This window comes from Tachysurus vachellii, chromosome 20 (genome assembly GCF_030014155.1).
Source record: "Tachysurus vachellii isolate PV-2020 chromosome 20, HZAU_Pvac_v1, whole genome shotgun sequence".
In the NCBI taxonomy this organism is placed as follows: domain Eukaryota; kingdom Metazoa; phylum Chordata; class Actinopteri; order Siluriformes; family Bagridae; genus Tachysurus; species Tachysurus vachellii.
This window is the reverse complement of record NC_083479.1, coordinates 15,488,268-15,508,477: the sequence shown is the minus strand read 5'-3', so window position 1 is coordinate 15,508,477 and position 20,210 is coordinate 15,488,268. Positions and strand designations below refer to the sequence as shown.

General features: G+C 37.3%; 1 protein-coding gene across 1 annotated transcript in view; it reads left to right on the top strand.

Annotated features, from left to right (window-relative positions):
- Positions 1 to 19,526, top strand: part of cntfr (ciliary neurotrophic factor receptor) — a 168,650-nt gene extending 149,124 nt beyond the window's left edge. The window contains exons 7-9 of the mRNA XM_060895780.1: positions 11,149 to 11,338; positions 13,572 to 13,695; positions 18,718 to 19,526. Coding sequence (XP_060751763.1) covers positions 11,149 to 11,338; positions 13,572 to 13,695; position 18,718 — 315 coding nt within the window. The 3' untranslated portion in view covers positions 18,719 to 19,526. The remainder of the gene's footprint in view (positions 1 to 11,148; positions 11,339 to 13,571; positions 13,696 to 18,717) is intronic.
- Positions 19,527 to 20,210: the final 684 nt, after the last annotated feature.

The window sequence follows — 20,210 nt, the reverse complement described above, 5'->3', positions numbered from 1 at the left end:
AAAAAAATTAACTATGTTCCACTAAATCTGCTCACACTGGGGGTTTATATTGAATTGGCCTTGGATACACAAGCAGCATGCAAGAAGCCCAAGAATTCCAGTCCTGGATAAAAGATTTTGGGTCCCTCAAAGCCTCAATTTCCATACCAAAAGCCTGAAGTCAGTATAGGGTGTTAGAGTTAAATTGGACAGGATAGGGATGGGAGACGGGGGTCACTGGCCTTTCCCTTATGTAATCTCCAAAGCATGTACAAATCTCTTTTCTCACCGGTTCCCCTTCACTGTATGGGTTAAGCCTTTTTTCAGCAGCCATCTCAGAAATACAGATTAAAATAGAGCCTGTGGATAATACTCAATGAGGTGCCGATTGCGAGGCTGCACACCCTGAACCTTCTGAGAAATGGGAGGAATTTCAACAGCCCCCCTTATATTGTTGAATCGATGAGGAAGCCGTCCATGTGTAGTTTTTAACGTTTTTGTAATAAGAATTAATAGAAGCCATTTCACAGAGTTCATTGCGCTCTTATTAAAAAAGTTAAATCAAGAACTCTTAATAGTTTTTTAATTGTTTCAAGGGCTGTAACCAGGATCTGAATTTTAGTGAAGTCCACATTGGAGACCTACTTCATTTTTCAATTCCCATAATGCTGCATATGTATTATACCAATTTCTAATTGCTCATTTTGTTTATGGTATATCTCTATTAAGCTGCTCTGTCTCAAGTGAGACTGTTTAGACTGTTAGACTGTTTAATTGTATTCAATATTTTTGTTTACTTTTTTCTCGTTCTTAGTTTTTATTACCGTCTCCCTTTTCACACTTGATATTCCACCAGTGACAATTGAAAAGACATTTGTTGAAAAGGACGTCATGTACTCTAGCATGTACTAAAAGTACTTTTAGCTGATCACAGTACTTTTAAGTGATCACAGTACTTTTAGCTGATCACTGAAACATTGGCTGATCACAGTACTTTTAATTGATCACAGTACTTTTAGCTGATCACTGAAACATTAGCTGATCACAGTAAATGTTTCAGTGATCAGCTAAAAGTACTGTGATCATTTAAAAGTACTGTGATCAGCTAATGTTACAGTGATCAGCTAAAAGTACTGTGATGACTTGAAAGTACTGTGATCAGCTAAAAGCACTGTGAGCAGCTAATGTTACAGTGAGCAGCTAAAAGTACTGTGATCACTTAAAAGTACTGTGATCAGCTAATGTTACTGTGATCAGCTAATGCTACGGTGATCAGCCAGTGGTTCTGTGATCAGCTAATGCTACAGTGATCAGCTAAACGTACTGTGATCAGCTAATGTTACAGTGATCAGCTAAAGTTACAGTGATCAGCTAAACGTACTGTGATCAGCTAATGTTACCATGATCAGCTAATGTTACAGTGATCAGCTAATGTTACAGTGATCAGCCAGTGGTTCTGGGATCAGCCAATGCTACAGTGATCAGCTAAACATACTGTGATCAGCTAATGTTACAGTGATCAGCTAAATGTACTGTGATCAGCTAATGTTACCGTGATCAGCTAATGTTACAGTGATCAGCTAAATGTACTGTGATCAGCTAATGTTACCATGATCAGCTAATGTTACAGTGATCAGCTAAACGTACTGTGATCAGCTAATGTTACTGTGATCAGCTAAATGTATTGAGATCAGATAATATTACAGTGATCAGCTAATGTTACTTTGATCACCTGATGTTACAGTGATCAGCCAAATGATTGTGATCAGCTAATTCTGCCACCATAGTTTTAGGGTGGCACTGTTTCCTGCTGAAATTTGACAACCGAGGGGGAAAAAACTCACATTCTAATGGTGACTTGTTTGTGCCCATGTAAAACTTTTCAACTGATTGTGTTCCTATAAAAGTCTATTTGAGTCAAATTGCTTGAGGAAGCTAAGATCCAATAAGAACTACAGTAATCAGATTTCCCTTGAAAACCCCTTTGAAATCTTTGAAGCCCTACGGATTTGAACATAAATTAATAGAGTCGGTGTGCAAACATGAACAGTTCAATTCAACAGTGATAAACTTGGTGATACAGTGATAATGCGCATTAACCGAGTAATAAATAATGTTTTGCATAAACAACGACCAAGCTCTGCTTCCTAATTCGGATAAAATAATATTAACCGATATTAACTGCACAGTATCTCATCAAAGCCGAAGCCAAACCCAAATAAACTGTCCCAAGGCTATTGAATGAAATCAAGCTTTATTTTTAGACGGTCACTTTCTCCGTCTCCTTGTTTGCTGCTCACCAGAGAATATGAATTATTTATTTATCGAGACTCTATTTCGATATTGTGCATATTTTATAAGCACTCTCAGGCAGAGTTGAATGAAAGGAGAAGCACGGTGAGCTTCTGATCTGAGTCCAGAGCATTCACACTGCGCTCTCAGACCTTCAGGGGAAAAGAGCGTGTGTTTGCTTAGGGATTAGACAGAATAGATTTTAAGATCCTTGTGTGTATTAGCTGGTCCATTGTGAAACTAGCCTTAGCAGTCGGTGCTGCCTTTTTGTTTCACTCTGTTCAGTTCTTTACATTTGGCTGGTGGTCAGAGTGAGTGAGGAGTTGGTTTCCTTGGCTTTTATTCGTTCCCAGATGATTCTAGACTTTGTGAAGGTTCTTTGTGGGTGTTTTATGGTATTTGTGTGTGAATTATTTGGATCATCTCTCTCCCATCTGTCCTCATTAAGTGTAGGATGCACCTGCTTCCATTTTTTATTTTTCTTTTTGGCAGCAGCGGTATTTATCTCAACGCAAATTCCAGGTTAATACACACACTTGGCAAGCTGCAGAATCTGTTTCTTTGTGGTTTGGTGTTGTTTGTTTGCAGGCCCGCAGCAGGAGATTTACAGGACGCTTACAATGCCTGAAATCCACCCGAATTAGCTGCCAATGGTCTGTGATGATGAATGTAAACAGAAAGAGTAAGCAGCCCGACCGGCCAAGGAAAGTCAGAACGCAGCAGTTATTACTGCGTACCTTTAATGAAATTAGCCTTACAGAATGTGATGCTTGAGTGTCCTGATAAAGGCACACATTTCCTTTCTGAGTTCAAAGCCTGCTTTGAAGGTTAAGTGCTTGAATTAAAGAAGGCCACAAAGAATTTCTGTCCCTACTGAGCCTGCTCAAGGCATGATGTAGACCAGGGTGAGGGTGCAGTTATCAACAGGCTGGTACTTCACCTTACATAATGGCTAGATAACTAAGGAATTAAACATGAAGAGTTTGTTACAGTGCTGTTATAGAAGAATAATCAAAGATAAGGTGGAGTAATGTGGCCTGATTTGGAAATAAGATACTGTTACCATCTCAGTGTTAATTATTTTCCAATTACAGCATGTTATGAAGTGCTTTTTTTTCTTTCTTTTATACTACAGCAATATATTGCTGTAGAATAAAAGAAACTGCAAAAAAATTACTGCAGTGCAAAATAATCAATATATAGTTATATTATATTATTATCTATATGACAGTTTATTTAATCAAATTAGACACATTTAATGAAATCTATCCTGTCATGTTTATAAGGAATCACAAAACTATACTGAGAAATCTGAAATCATAAACTTAGACCAGGGGTCGGAAACCCGCGGCTCCGGAGCCGCACGTGGCTCTTTCATCCCTCTGCTGCGGCTCCCTGTAGATTTGGAAAATAAATATTTAACTTAAATTTATTTTATTTTAGTTAGTTATTTTTTTAAAAAAATGTAATTCTAAATTCTAAGATTATGATGCTCTTGTAACATTAAAATAAACCGCGTTTAATTTGTTTGTCGCTCAAAATATGCGTCATAACTGCCGACTTGCGAAATCCGACACACAGAAGCAGACGCATTTTTGGTTTTCTGCAGCCGACAAGTTAAAATTTTGATGTCATGAATACGAAGAGGACTCAATTAGACACTGAACATTTTATTTGAAAGTAACCTTCAACCCATAATCTTTTTTGTTAAGGTTAGTTTAAACTACTGTATTTTAGTTTGCTTGCAGAAATAAAATTTCGTTTACTCGGTAGCAGTTCATTGATTTCATAAATGCAACACACTAAATTTTTTTCCATACTTTCCATAAAGGTAAAAAACGATATATGCAGTGTTATCTTCATTTTAGATGTCAAAAGGGATTTGTGGCTCCCTGTGTTTTTTTTCTGTGGGGAAACGGGTCCAAATGGCTCTTTGAGTGTTTAAGGTTGCCGACCCCTGGTTTAGACTGTTACAGAGTGGTCACATTTCTTCTAAACTTTACATATCAACAATTATACGCAGTCATTTATATGGTGCATCCTCCATACAAGACCCTGTGTAAGTTGTCACTATAGAACTGATGACGTATTAGACGGAGCTCTGTAATACAGTATCTAACAGCCGAAACTCTTGTCTGAGCTGCTGTTATGGAAAATTAATCAACACCATCTGACCAATCAGAATAGAATACAGCCTTCAGTGATAATGTTGAAGCATTTATTTCCATTTTGCTTCACAGCATCTATTTAATTTAAGATCAATTGTAGGTGATTTGCCAAAAAATAATTGTTTTGGCAATTAATATGTCAGTTTTTAATTGATTTAATTAGTTTTTGCTCCTGGAATTTCAGATCTTAAAGAAACGTCTGGAAGAGATTCTGTACGATGCGGAATACGAAGAACGTAGACACGAGTGTTTTCACTTGGCTCGTACGTTACAGTAGCTATAAAGAAAAGCTTTCTCTAGACTCTTTCTGAATGCGTCGTAATCAGAGATGCAAATGTGCAGCCAAATTTCAATAACAACTTCAGTGCAGTAATAATGTTTTCGTTTTTGTGAAACTTTCTCATTATTCTTAAATAATGAAACATATTTTGAAGAAATGAAAAAATAACATTTTCAAGTTTGCCTTTCGATACCAGGCCTTCTGCAAACGTAATGTAATGTAATGTACTTCGGGTTGCAGTAAATCACACTGTGGTTGCTAGATTAATGTAATTGCATCACCGCTGCCTTGTGTTTTGCACTTTTAAATAGAAAATCCCTTATTGCTTATTGCATTTCTGCTCATATAAAAGACATATTCTATATAAAGTTAATATAGTTAATATATCAGCTTTCATGTGTTATGAGGCTTCCATGCGTTTGGTAAACATTTAGTGAATATTTTGAAGGGCTTTTTTTTTTTTTAGATCAGAAATATGGCATTTGGACTGTACAATAAACATCTCAAAAAACGTATATAGAAGACGCACTGGTGAGCATCAGGAAGCTAATGTAGCATGTTATATAAATTATTCACAGGACTATCATGAACACGAATGGGTCTGGAAGTCGTCTGGCTGGGGAATACACAGAGGTCAAGTCAGCTAAGTCACACTGCCCTCCGGTCTCCATTTTCCTGCTCATAGACCTCATCACACCAATTTCTCTTTAATTCATATCCAATATAAGGGAGGAAAGTACTATATGACACATTATAAGGCTGTGACAGTTTTTTTTTTTTCGATAGTCTGCTGCCTAATTGTGTGTAGACATAAATGGTTGAAGATATCAGGCTCATTTCCTAGGCTCATTATATATATATTTGTTTAAGTATTAACTGATTAGTGTTATGTTTAGTCCCACTATGCAAAGTATGCCGCCGAAAGAGGATGGGTTCCTTTTTAGGTTCCGTTCAAAGTTTTGGGGATGTGTTTTTTTTCCTAGAAAAAAAACGGTAGATTTTTGGTAGAACGGGAGACATTTTCGGGAGAAAATGAATGATAAGATATGATTGTTGGATGACTGGCATCTTTAAATTGTGTGTAGTGTGTGAATGTGTGTGATTGTGACTGGTGATGGATTGCTATGCCACCTTGTACGCTGGACGCTATGCCACCTTGTACGCTATGCTTCGGTGCGTTGGATGATGTCGGAGTTGAAGAGTCTAGAGAATGCGTTCCTTAATAATGCGATATTAATAACATTATCCATGACTATATAAATAGCCTGACATGATTGTCCATTCATTACATTTACTTAAGTAAAAACATTTTGAATAGCAAGTAAGTTGTTATGGATGATACTTGCAAATGAGCAAGAATTTATTTTATCTATAACATGTGTATTACAAGTTATAGCATATGAGTCTGTCATTCCACAATTAAGCACCATATGAATTATTTTGGCCAAGTCACTGTGGTGAAGTCATCAATATCGGTCAATGTCTCACACACCGAGTAATTTATTTTATTCATTTGCTAATGATGGACTTTATGATGATGAAAAAAATGAATTATGTAGGTGTATAGCTGTGTGATTTTGCTGTGGGTGTGTGTGTTTTTTAAGCCTTCATTAACTGTGTAAGCTGTTCTTACAACACTGCACTTGCTCAACTTGGGTCAGTGAGTCATTTCATTTAGGAGTGAGATTACCACTCGTTTACTGTCTTTCAGCAGATCGGTGTCTGAATCAGTGAATCTTTCCTCCTTTGGTGTTCAGCGGGTCAGCGATTAAATCAGCCAACCTTTCAGTCATGATCAAAATTCACTTCGCTGCCATTCCGATGCTCTGTGTTTAAGTCAGTGAGTCTCAGAAAAGTTAATTAGTTGAGTGAGGTTCATTTGGTCTGAGTTGGAGATTTTCATGTATGCACTAGTAGTCTGTGTAGGTCAGAGTGCAGAAAATCTATTTTCTTTACCCAGTCATACAAACATAATATATAAGAACCCTTTTTATGCTTTATTTTGATTAAGTTGTTTTTTTTATTATTATTCATTTTTACTTTTTTGGCTTGATTTATTGAAAAGTCAGAAATCGGAACATTTGTTCCAACACCATTCTATGACTATGACTACATGACTACTGTATAACAGAACCCAGATTTAAACCCTGAGCTCATCATTTAGGCAACAGGTTTCCCAACCCTGGTCCTAGAGTTCCTGAAGTACCCTCTTTTCATCATATTTCTAGTGTTTTCCCTGCTCCCAACACATCTGATTCAAATAATCAGCTAATTAAAAGCCCTTTGTGAGCTAAAGTGTGTGTGTTAAAGCAGACAAAACACTAACATGTGCAGGATAGGAGCACAGGACCAGGACTTCTGAGTTAGGTTAATATTCAGATGGAGAGTGAGTGCCACTTTTATACTCATTAGTACATATTAGATTTAAAGTGTTCGTTTATAGTCAAACTGTAGACTTTATGGTGGGAATCTCACTCACTCACTTATTTGCTACTGCTTATCCGAACTACCTCGGGGGCCTGTGCCTATCTCAGGCGTCTATATATATATATTATATATATATATAATTTTTCATTATTCATTCAAATTTGAATAAAACCAATGTACAGATGTACAATAAAAACAAACCAATGTACAGAACATTATTTCAGTTATTCTCAATGTAAATATTTTAAGGTAGTATATTCTTACTGTTACTCGAGAACATATCAGAAAGACACTTTAACTTTTCCCAAGTGTCGTTTTGTTTTAAAAAAAAAAAAGTGACGTGACATACAGCGAAGTACGGTGACCCATACTCAGAATTCGTTCTCTGCATGTAACCCATCCAAAGTGGACACACACAGCAGTGAACACACACACACCGTGAACTCACACCCGGAGCAGTGGGCAGCCATTTATGCTGCGGCGACCGGGGAGCAATTGGAGGGGGGGGGAGGGGGGGTCGGTGCCTTGCTCAAGGGCACCTCAGTCGTGGCCGGCCCGAGACTCGAACCCACAACCTTTGGGTTACGAGTCAGACTCTCTAACCATTAGGCCACAGTTGTTATTTTAGTGACATTCACCCACATTGTAATGTATACTCACTGATTTATTCTTTCTTTCTAACTGTTTTTCTGATCTGACTGTTTATGTTTATCTACATGTCTAGATCTTATTCTGTATACATTCAGGAGTCATTTACAGAATGCATACCTACTGTACATGACTCATACACATTATGAACTATCACAATATCCGTGTTGCCAAATAAGACCGTGGCAGAGATGTTAGCCAGAAGAAACATCCTGTTCCTTCCTGTTTATTTACTCAGCAGTCTCACCACTACATCCATGTCCTCATAGACTGACCACACACCATCATGTAGACTTTCATCTCTGACCTTGTGCTGAGGTTTTTTTGTGCTGACCTGAGAAGGTCTGGTGTGATTATGGGGTGTAATGTTTGTGTGTGTTTGTGTGTTAAGGGCGGCTGGTTGAGGTTCAGGTTAAATCCTGTCTAAACTCCTATTTGCATTCTTGGCTCTAAAGCTCCTCATAAGTGCCCGGTAATTGGGAGAGGGTTTGTGGCTAAGACAGGGAAACAGAGCATAGAAGAGAAACATCCGCTTCAGCTCCGGATACAGGAGAGAAACTTCACTCTGGGGTGAATTGAGCCTCGTGCCAGTCGACTGCACCCTACACCGAGTGCCAACTTCCAGCTGGCAGTTTACTTCATTCTCATCTTTGTAATAAAAGGGGTTAAATGAAAGAAGTGACAAAAGCGTAGGAGCTTGATATCCTTACAGATTCAGTGTCTAGCTGTGAAATGTCATTACAGGCAGGCTAAGACCTCCGCTCGAATGACAACCGGCCGGCCCTTGCTAACCCATGTGCTTAAAGAGTTCTCACACTTTTGGTGGTTGAGGGGAGGGAGGTGGGGTAGAGCGAGTGGAGAACATGCCTTAATCTAAATGAAAGGGATTCAACCATTGTTCAGCGGGTTTTGAGGAAGCACTGGGGAAATGAGCAGCACTCTCTTCCAATTATGAAAGAAAATGTTCAATTAAAATGTAAATGCGACGACTAAATGATATCAGTCCTGGGTTGTGACTGTTTTCCTGCATGTCCACGATGGAAAGCTGGGCAAACAATCGTATCAGAAATTCTCATCAGAAGAAAAAAAAAATGGCTGGTTTTACACTTTGGTTTTTCACAGTAAACCCGATTAGGTGCCACACAGAGGTGTATTCTTTCAAATTCAAATGAAAGTAAATCCACACCCACGTTGCTCTCTGAGGCTGGTGGATGAATCTCTGATGGTTTTCATTGCGTCGTGCCATTTGGAAGCTACGCCAGCGTCTGGCATTGTGGCATTGAGTATTACTGCTGATTGCTTCACTGTGGTGGCACTGTTTGTTTCAGCTGTGTTGTGTTTGCGTGAGAGATGGAAGAAAATAAGAAAAGCGGGAAGAAGGGATAGACCCGGGGTGCTGTGAGGAACAGAGGGGTGAAGGATGCCCAGATGACTCATGGGCTTTGGTTGATCTTTGCCATCACGCTTTCTCCAGGCCTCAGCTGTAGTGCATTAGGCATATTTCCTCCTTCTTGGGGGGAAACACTGTGCTCCGCTTTCAATTGCGAATCTCTGGCTTCATCACGGAGCACATTTACAAATGGTCTTCAGGTGTGAGGGGACATACACACGCACATTCATACAGACACATTGTAGTGGGAAAAATAGTCAGACATATTGGAACAAAAAAACTATTTTCTTTATTTTTTTTTCCTTTTTTTTAAGTTCTAATCATTACACTTTATATACAAAGAATATATCAGGTGTCGCTGTAACATCGTTATTAGTAGGAACATTAACAGTAATTCCACAATTTTGTCTATGAAACATTCTAATAATATTTTAAAGTAAAACTTTCCTAGCCTAAATGTTACACTCTAATAATCTTAACTACTAGCTTGATAAGATGTCTTTCTCAAATTCTTTGCAATTAATACAGTATGTGCTGTTTTTATGCATCCATGCTTTCATATTTCATAAACAATTACTCAGCCATCCATGATACAGAATGACCAAGAGATCTTTATCACACACCAAAGAACTTTTTATATAAATAAAGATAGAAATAGTAGAATTTGTACTTGGTCTGAAGCTCAGTTTCAGGATCGCAGGTTGCCGGTGCAAGGCTTTACAAAGAACAGTTCCTACTTTAAAAATTATAATCCATAAAACAGGCAAAGGTCAGTCTAGGCAAAGAGATTATTATACTGTAGGTAAGGGAAGAGAAAAGTGAAGGACAAAGAAAAAAGAAAAGGTCATATACAGTACAGAGACACACAAACAAAGTGAAGGCTAGGAAATGCTCAGAGTAACAAGACTTTATATGAAGCTAGCAAGCAGAAAATGGTAGATATACTGTATGTACAGTGCACAATTGATTCGCTGATTTTGGGGAACTGGTGGATTAATAGATCGGTGAGGACGTACTGAGATATGACAGATATCTGCTCTTTCAATCTGCTCTTTCTTGCAATAAAGACTTTGCACCATTTATTCTTCCTCTTCAAGCTTTTATCAACACAATTTGAAAAGAACTCCAGTCCCGGACACACATTTAAGACCCCCACCAAATCCAAACCTGTTCCCGTATCTCTGTACCTGCATACTTTTAGTTTAAGTGGCGTGTTCAAACCAGGAAAGTCGCCAATCGCACTAATAATACCTGGACAATGTATTACAATAGCTGATAAATCAACTGTCGGAGCTTGTAGTAAACAGCAGAAAAGAGATGCCTGAAGGTTCTGTGGTTCGATTTTAAAAACAAAATTACAAAGAGTGAGAACATTGTGGATGCAAATAAGGAGCAAAGAACATTTGGGTTTTAAAGCTGCTTTATTCTGAATAGTTTGATTAGACTAGTAGAGTGCAGGAGATCTCAAGCTTTTTGGAGCCAGACCCTATTTATCTATGGGAAAAAAATATATATTTTAACCATTTGAATATTAGGCTTGTTTAATTTCTTTTATTTCTTTTTTGTGCCCTAAAGCGTTGTTTAATCCTGCACTTTCTATGGATAGAAGACATTAGGTCTAAGTAGACATTATTTTTAATGAGGTTTGGATTAAACCCATTTATTTCAAGTAACCAGTCAAACAGACTAAAAGGAGCACAATAATGCATAAAAATAGATTTAAGATTTCTTTTTCTCTTCAGAGTCTTCTTTAAGAATGACTGTTAGTCTGTGGTGTACAGTACACTATTAGATATACAGTATCTAAAATTAGAGCATGCCACATTTAATATGTCACCTTAGAGCTGATACTGTGAAATATGTCAAGTCATCTCATGGCAGTACATGATTTCATACATCATAGGTCAAATCGTCAGATTGTAATCTTCATTCACAGCACCACTGACTGTGTTCTTGGTTAACAGGTGGAGCTCTCAGACAGCACCTCCCACACCATCACAGACGCTTACGTGGGGAAGGAGTACATCATCCAGGTGGCTGCTAAGGACATGGAGATCGGCACATGGAGCGACTGGAGCGTGGCTGTGCATGCAACACCCTGGACAGAGGAACCCAAACCTATCACTTCCACCACGGAGGTAGACTTGCCCATAGGTGAGTCTCATCAGTGTTCCCACTGCACAGAGTACAGTTTCCTTCACATTTAGCCTGTGTTCCTATCAAATCTCAGGAATGATCAAAGACAAGCGGTAACAAAGGTGCCATAGTTGCTAAATTCAATTTGTGGAAATTGTTACAAATTCATATTGCTCCCATCATGAGACCACGCTGTTCTGTCCGAACCCTTTATAAACAAACATGGCAATGCAATGTCAGACTGCCTCCTGCTGGAACACAGAGTCGGTACACCTAAAAAATAAGCTAATAGTGACAGACATATTCTCATCAAGCGTTGTACTGGTGAATTAACAAGGTGTATCTAAAGCTTTAACATAATACCTTTGTAGTACATTTTCTGGCAGAACAAAAATATGTTAGATAGAACGTTAACAAGGTGGAAGGAGATAAAAGAATAGTCTTTGATCAAAAGAACTAGCATCATATCAGTTCTAAACTAATCCAGCCCACCAAATGCATTAGCATCCATATTTTAGATTTAATATCGCCTTTTGCACCAGATGTGAATTGAAATACCCTCAAAGATATATCTGTAAATCCATTAGAGTGAAAAACAGAGCAGAGCCATAAACTCAGCTACTGACAAAATATGCTAATATGCTAATATGAAATGTACATTTCAGCTAAATGCATGCATTTCATAATAATTTAATGTTATCTGTCTGCTAAAAATGAATTAGCAGACTTTTTTTGTGCATTGACATTGAGCTAAGCGCAATGTGGTCTGTTATCTTAAATGAGTTTGACACCCATGCTTTAAAGTACATAATTGGATTTAAGGTCCTAGTTACTGTATCTGTCATAAATCATTTTTAAAGGTTCTGTATTCACATTCACATGAGAATGATACATATTAGGGGTACTAAAGATACCTCAAGCACAGGTGAATACACCAGTGATAAGTCAGGTACAGTTCAATGCACAGTTCAATCGTGTATTTTTCTGAGCATGTAATAGTCCAAGCCAGACCATGTGTGTTATGAAATATGTATCATAAACCATGTTCTAGTCTGCCAGTGTCAAAGCCATAACTCACATAGAAATGCTGTTTGTGCTATTTTTATGTCTCACTCTGGAAGGTGTGGAATTGACACTCGCATGCTAAAAGCGTCTAGTATTCTGTTGTAAAGGTAAAGGTTGTGTTAAGCAGCCGACCCATGGACTGGTTTTAACTGGATATGTTGAAGCTTGTTACTAAACCTAGAGTCGACCTAACTACAGAGACATCATGTTTCTGCACATTATAGAATTGATGCAGCGATCAAATAGATTAAAAGAATGCTGGTGTTTTTTTTTTTTTTTGAGATATTTATGGTCTCAACCTCATCTAGCAGATTTTATAAGACACAATAAGCACTGTGACTAAAACTAGCACCGACTAACTCGATCACTGTTATTAGAGGTAATATGTAAAAGTAAAAAAACTTGTTATAGAAAACGTTATCAACATTTATTAACATTTTTGTTGCTATATAAATAAATAAATGTATACATAAATAAATAATGTAATAAAAAGTGTACATTAATATAAAATTCACAGATGGAAATATTGTCAGAACTGTTATTTAAAAAAAAAACCTCTTCCAACCAATCAGAATCGAGTATTCAGTACCATTGTGCTTACAGGTAAAATATCATACTTGCTTACATATTGCATATTAAAAAAAATCAGTTTTACAACCATGGAACATGATGGAAATCTCCATATGAGTAGTGAAGCATAATTGCACTTGTTTATTTGAATTATATAAGTAGGTTGTGTTTTCAAAATGAATGCTGTTTATTATATTTTTTCATTAAGACCTTGCTTCAAACTATAATTAAAAAAAAGATATTCTTCGCCCATATACTTGGCTACATTCTAGGATGATTACAGCAGTCATGCAAGGCCACTTCTAGTAAATTTCCCTGATGCTTCTGCCACATAGAGGACCAGTCTATTGAAATAACCTCTATTATTACTGTCATTTTATTGTTATTCCCGTGCACTGCCAATGCATTGACTCACAGCTAGAAAATGTGATATGAGTTGACTTTCCTAAACAAACTGCTATTTATTTGTGTGGTCAGGTTATATTTCTCCTTCTGTAATCACTTTCATGCAGAAACATTAATTGCTGTAGAGTTGACACTAATTGCACACACTGCCCCAAAGGCTGCTTGTAATTGTTCCAGTAATAAAAATGGTGAATTTGTGATCTCTCCATAGAGACCACTCCATCTGCTGCCCCACCATCACCTAGACCCAGAGTGGGTGTCGCTACAGGAGGTTGCAGTGCCCTCCTCTGCTCATCCCATATCCTCCTGGCGTGTGTCCTGCTGTCCATGATGTGGTACGTCCAGAGTCTCTATCAGATCTACCTTGTCCCAAATTCTAGAGGCACCCAGTACTACTCAGAATGTACAGTATGCTTTATTTAAAACTGCCAGCAATCGGTCAGGTGACCATGATTCAACTTAATTTCATGCAACATGTTTAATAGAAAACTGTCAACTTATATTAAGTGATAGCATGTCTTAAAAAACTAGTCTATTTGTACTTTTGCTGAAAGATTTGGATGTGGGGTGGCACACAGTGATAGACAGAAGTTAGTGTTACCGCCTCATAGACCGAGGGTCCACAGGTTAATGTCTGTGAGTTTTGCATATTCTCTTCAAATCCACATGGCTTTCCTTCAGGATCCTCCATGTTTTATCTGCCTCCCATAAACATGCTGGTGGCAGTATTGGCTCCTTTAGGGTGTATTTTTGGAAAAGACTCTAAGTCAAGTCAAGTCAAGAAGCTTTTATTGTCATTTCATCCAAACAAAGTTTTTAAAGGACCACGGTGCTACATTTCCACCTAGTGATAGTGGGATAAACTACATGGGTTATTGACACCCAGATAGAATGGGATAGACTCCAGAGAGTATTCCTAACCAGTGTTTGCGAGATAGGTTCCTGTGCATATTCCCAGGAACCCTGGCCACCAGTCCATCACAGAACAGCATGTGTTAGTGATAATGAAATACATTCCAGGGTGTATTCCCTCCCAGTTTTTGTGAGATAGGTTCCAGGGTGTATTTACAAGCCGTGATAGTGGTAGGCTCCAGAGTGTATTCCCAGACAGGGTTCCCAGGATAGCCTTTGGGGTTTTTCCCAACAAGTTTTCTTGAGATAGACTGCAAGCTGAAGTCCCACACAGTGTCCTAGAATAGGCTCCAGTGTAACTTCCCACCCAGTTTTAGTGGTATAGATGGCAGGTTGTAATCCCAACCAGTGATTGCAAGAAAGAGTCCAGAGTGTATTCCTAAACAGGGTTCCCAGGACATGTTCTGAGGTGTTTCTCCAACAAGAGTTGAGAGGAGGTGCAAGGCTGCAAGATGGATTCCCATCCACTGTATCTAGAATACAGTAGGTGTTTCCCCACCCAGTGTTAGCAGTATAGACTCCTGGTGTATTCCCAATCAAGGTTCCTAGGTAAGGCTCTTGAGATTCCTAGGCCCTGACTCTAAAGAACATGTTGATAGGGTGATTGATGATAGTTTGCAAAGCATACTGCATTGTTAAAGTATTTCTGGTTGATGGATGATGCAGTAAGCAGCTGTGTAACATTTTTCTGATTTCTTAAAGCTGTGAGTATCACACACTTACCCTGCATTCCAATACTGTTTTCCAATAAATAGAATCTTATCGACTTGCCCTTGCCATTTACCCTAGTGGCAATGCATTGCTGTCAAATTATGGTTTTCAATACGTTAACAGGCCCCTTTTGATGGCTGGCTGTTCAGTCAACATAGTTGTAGACTTCACAACACTTTAATTTCTTTTCAAGTAAAGTTAGCAAGTACATCAAATCACTGCATTGTTCTTGCTGCCACTGCAAGTGTTCACTCATGTCATATAGAGGAAGTACACTATAAAGCTGACAGGACAAGTTGATTAGAACATTATATTAAAATAGCAGCTAAAGTTGTCCGTAGAGACTACCGCAAGTCCTTTTTAGGAGGTTTACAATTCAGCCAGTCCCACAGAAGGCAGCCTGATCTACAGACACAGAATCAGTAAACGTGATCGATCCTCAATAGCCGCTAGTTGACAGGCCAGCCGAGTAACGAGCATAAGATTCATTATGTAGGCATACAGTACACATGTTTACAGTGTGCTTATTCACCTAGAACTCAGTATAGTGGCATAATGAGCTTTGCTTTAATTAAAGCTTACTCATGGGTAGGATCAAGAGCCTGTGGCTCTGCAGAAAGACTGAGGCATGAAGCCATGACACCTTCTAGCTTGATTGAATAGGATCTGCTTACAGGAGAATCTTTAACTAATATGGTATTAGGGAGTCCATAGCTTGCTTAGTCTGTAGAATGAAGATTTAACTGGTGAGTCATTAAAGATCTGAGTAAGGCATGGAGTCAGCATCACAGGTGTCTGTCTACTAAATCCAGAAAGCTAGATTCAGCCAAAGAACTTTTTGATGTTGGTTAAATTTTTCATCATCTCATAGCAGACTCTGCTGATGTGATTGCACAGCTGTGTGGAAGTATTGGGATGCGAAAGCTGGGTTAGTGTTTGGATCATTAAGTCTTGTAAGTTCAAACCCTGGCTTTGTCTAAGCTTTGAGATTCTCCTGCTGTTAGCCAACAGGGCTCCTGATCCTTGCCGTAGGCTCGCCTGAAGGTGAGATTCAGCAGGGTTTTTTTTTAGCATTTAATGTAGTAGCATTTGCCCAAGTTCTGTGTAAGTGTCTTACATACAATTAGATCAAAATGTTGGACATGTTTTAGCTATCACAGATTCTCTCTTTGTGTTGTATTTCCCTTGGCAACAAGTGCCATGTGTTCATGTTTCTGGTTTGGCCGTGTCTCTGCTTCTGTCTTGTCATTGGCATAATGCCTAATTGTGTGCTGACAGTTATTATTTTTGTTTTGTTTGCCCTTTTATACTGTGTACTATCCAATTTTTGTGTTTAAGTCTAAGCCTGGTTTCTGTGTTCTGATTATGACCCTAAAACTGTTTGTCTTTAGTTGGGTAAAATTGTTGTTCATCAACTAGTAAAAGAACAATAATGAAAGAACTAGAGTCCATGGAGCGTGTCCTGCTTTCTTGAACTCCACATTACATTTGACGGATACACGATAGTTGTGATTTGGTCCACGTTTAATTGCTGGAAACAATACCAATTTAGTCAGATAAAACCAAATAGTTTTTAGTCAATACATACTTATTACATACAGACAGGTTTTGGATGCAAGTGCAGGGCCTTATTGAACGAAGAGGCCAAGCCAAAATCAAAGGCAATAGACAGTCAAAGTATCAAGCGATTACCAGACAGATTTAACTAGGCTAGGCAAGGCAGGACTCGATAAACAAAAGAGACAGGGTCAATACTGGGAAAGTGTGTACACAAACAAAAGGCTCAGAAAACATCACTGGTAAAATCCTACCAAAGACATTTCACAAAGATTCAGTGAAAATCCAGATTATTAATTGTAAATATAAATTGTACTGATTGGGAGCCTGTGGTTGTGATTCTGGGAAAGTGTAAAACGGTGAGTTTAGACTTTGGAGTGTGGTTAAGATGACGTTTTTTGATACATGGAACAAGCACGAGAAAACCAAAGTGTTCATGGTTCGGGGTGTTATTTTAAGTTTCCAAACCTCTTATTGAATGTTCTGATTGCTCATTAGGGGAAACTCTATATCTGTAGATCTGTAAATAAAATTAATCTGATTTATAAGTTTTCTTCCGAAAGCTTTCACTTTTTTTTGATATCATTCGCTAAAAGAAATAATCCAAAAGCAACAAAACTAATGAAAAATTAAGATGATAAATGTTTATTATAATGAATAATGATAAAAGAATGTAATTTTTTGTAAAACATAAGATTCCAACCTACCCACCCTATACCGAACAGACAAAAGGGAAACATAATGTCGAACCTTTGCTTTATACATAATTAAAACCATGTATAAATAGATTGGGTGTATTAAAGAAATAAAAACAACAAAATATTTAGACAAGGTTTTATCAAGGCCAGGGTTAGGAATAAGTGTAATAAATAAAATATTAAGTATTTTATTTATTACGTATACTTATTAAGTAAATAAATAAATAAATAAAATATTTATTTATTTATTTACTTATTTACTTACATACTTACTTACATAATTACTTACATAATTACTTACTTACTTTCAGTCTTGCTCTTAAATTTAAATGTATTCCAGGATCTTTTTTTTTTTTTTTTCCTGATGAGATTACATTATCACACATTAAATTATTCACTGAATCATAAATGGAAAGCTTAAAACTGGCTGCAATTATGTTAAGTGTCATGTTTGCTGCTGCATACAGAGGAACTAATCAGCTTGCACAAACTCCTCAGATGAAATGTGTGAGTCAGAGAGAAGATTCTGATATAAGACATGACAGATACGATGGTTTAGCAAATTTGTGAACTGTGAAAAATATAATCAATATACAATTGTAAATCAATCTGCAAGCTGATTTAAAATAGCTAAACTATAGCCAAACTACTATTTTGATACTTAAGCAATCTGTGCTACAGACCACCAAGAAAAAGACGCTATATACTGTAAGTTGTACTGTATCTGTTTTGTTAAACTGAGGAAAAAGCAAACATCATATATGGATTTTCCTGTGCGTACAATTCAAACACGAAATATATTTATCCATGCTAATGTGGATTTGTGATCCTCTCTAAGCAAGAGGAGAAGTTAGTGTTACTTTACTGTAAAACAATTATCCAGAGAGGTCTCACTCCACAAAACTTGGTTCTGTTCTTTTCTGGAAATTTATTGCTAGATAATTAATGGTCTTGTGTTCTTAAGAATCCAGTAAAATCCATCCTCTGTAGTTTTGTAGCTGTAGCACAAGCCTTTTATTCTCCGGACAGGTCTATGCTTGCCTGTAATGCACACACCTGTATGCAGCCTACACTTATTAGATGTAGTAAACTTGGGCACTGACAGTTATAACAGTTTGCACATTGTGATTTGTTTGATTGGGAAAATAACGAACGGCAACATAGCAATTTTTTCATGCTAAATGCATAGATGCTAATTAAAAACATGGCCAGAGTAGAACATACAAATAGATAGATAGATAGATAGATAGATAGATAGATAGATAGATAGATAGATAGATAGATAGATAGATAGATAGGCTGTGTCAATATTTAATCATGTGGCAAAAATATTGCTTTGTAATTATTTATTTTTTTTTTTTTCTTAAAAGGGAATTGTCTACTAGCTAATTTATATATGCTTGTTGTTTAATCTCTCTCTCTCTCTCTCTCTCTCTCTCTCTCTCTCTCTCTCTCTCTCTCTCACTCTCTCTCTTGCAGATGCTTATAATTCATTCCTGTGGAAAGTCTTCTAGTTCTATTTTGCACATCTAAATGGATTTCGTGCATTGATAATTTAATTCAAGTTTTTTTTCTCTCACAAAAAGAAAAAAATAGTAAGATTAATAAATGATGACATTAAGAATGGAAGGGGAAAAAGAACTGAAATGCATCATGGGCAGCGTGGCTGAAGGTGGAGTGAGCGCAGACACGGTACTCTGAACCCCAGGGAAGCTAAACATATGGGGTCACATGAGTCAACAGGCTTCTGTCTCACAGCAGCACAACAATGAAAATGAAAAACAAACAGAGCATCCTTCCTTCTTTCCCCTTTGACTTTTTTTTTTAACAAATCAGAGCCTTTTTTGATGTTTTGCACACACTGGAGACAGTGGTACAAGCTCAACCTTTGTGTGTCATGAAATTCAGCAGCATACAGCTAACTGGTCATGCCAAAGACGTGGAGATTTCTCTTTCCCACGATCCTTAGCTTCCCCAAGCCTGTGTCTCTGAGAGGGACTGGAAGCTGCGGCGCTCAATCTCCATCCAGCAAACTGGAGCTTCATAGACTGAGGACTAACAAACTTAGAATGAAGGTCATCATTTTGATTAATTTTCTCTTTACAGCATTTAGCTTTCTTTCTTTCTTTCTTTCTTTTTTCTTTCTTTTTAAAATTTTTCTTTATTGTAATTGGCCCTTGATAATGAGAGGCTGAAAGACAGACGCTTACACACACACACACACACACACACACACACACACACACACACACACACACACACACACACACACACAATAAAAACAGTGTCTTACTTCATGGTGGTGTACTGGACTGAAATTTTTAAATGGAATAATCATGAATTGTATCTGATCAATCAGTTTATTAGTTCTATGTAGAACCACTTTTATCTCTTAAGTCCATACAGTATGCCTTTTTTTTTATCAGACTTTAATAGCCAATGTCCAAATTTTCTGTTTCTTTATTCAAGGAATATTGTTGTGATTTTATCTTTTTTTGTGTGTTTGTTTGTTTGTTTGTTTATTACGCAACATACATATAGCATCTTAGTTTATTTTTCTCATTGACAATTGCTTAATTCTCCACGATCATATTTTGTAAACTACGATATGTATCTTTAACATGAAAAAAAAAAATACTTTATTATTTAATAATGTATGTATTAGCCTTAGATTCTTGTAACCTGTATCTGGGTTCTTTTTATAGATGTATATAAAACAAGAGGTTCTTCATTAAATGTGACCATTTCACAATGAGTTGGACCAATCGATCATTTGTGTGTATGTGCCATTTCATTATCAGATATTAATTCATAAATGAATGAAGCAGTTATATACAGTATTAACAGTTTAATAGTCACTTATTTCATATTTTTATATTATTACCTAATATTGTAAATGTTAGCTTTTATGCCTAATTAATTCATGTTTCTGAAAGTTGATTTATGCCTTAATTTGTGACACACGTATGTGT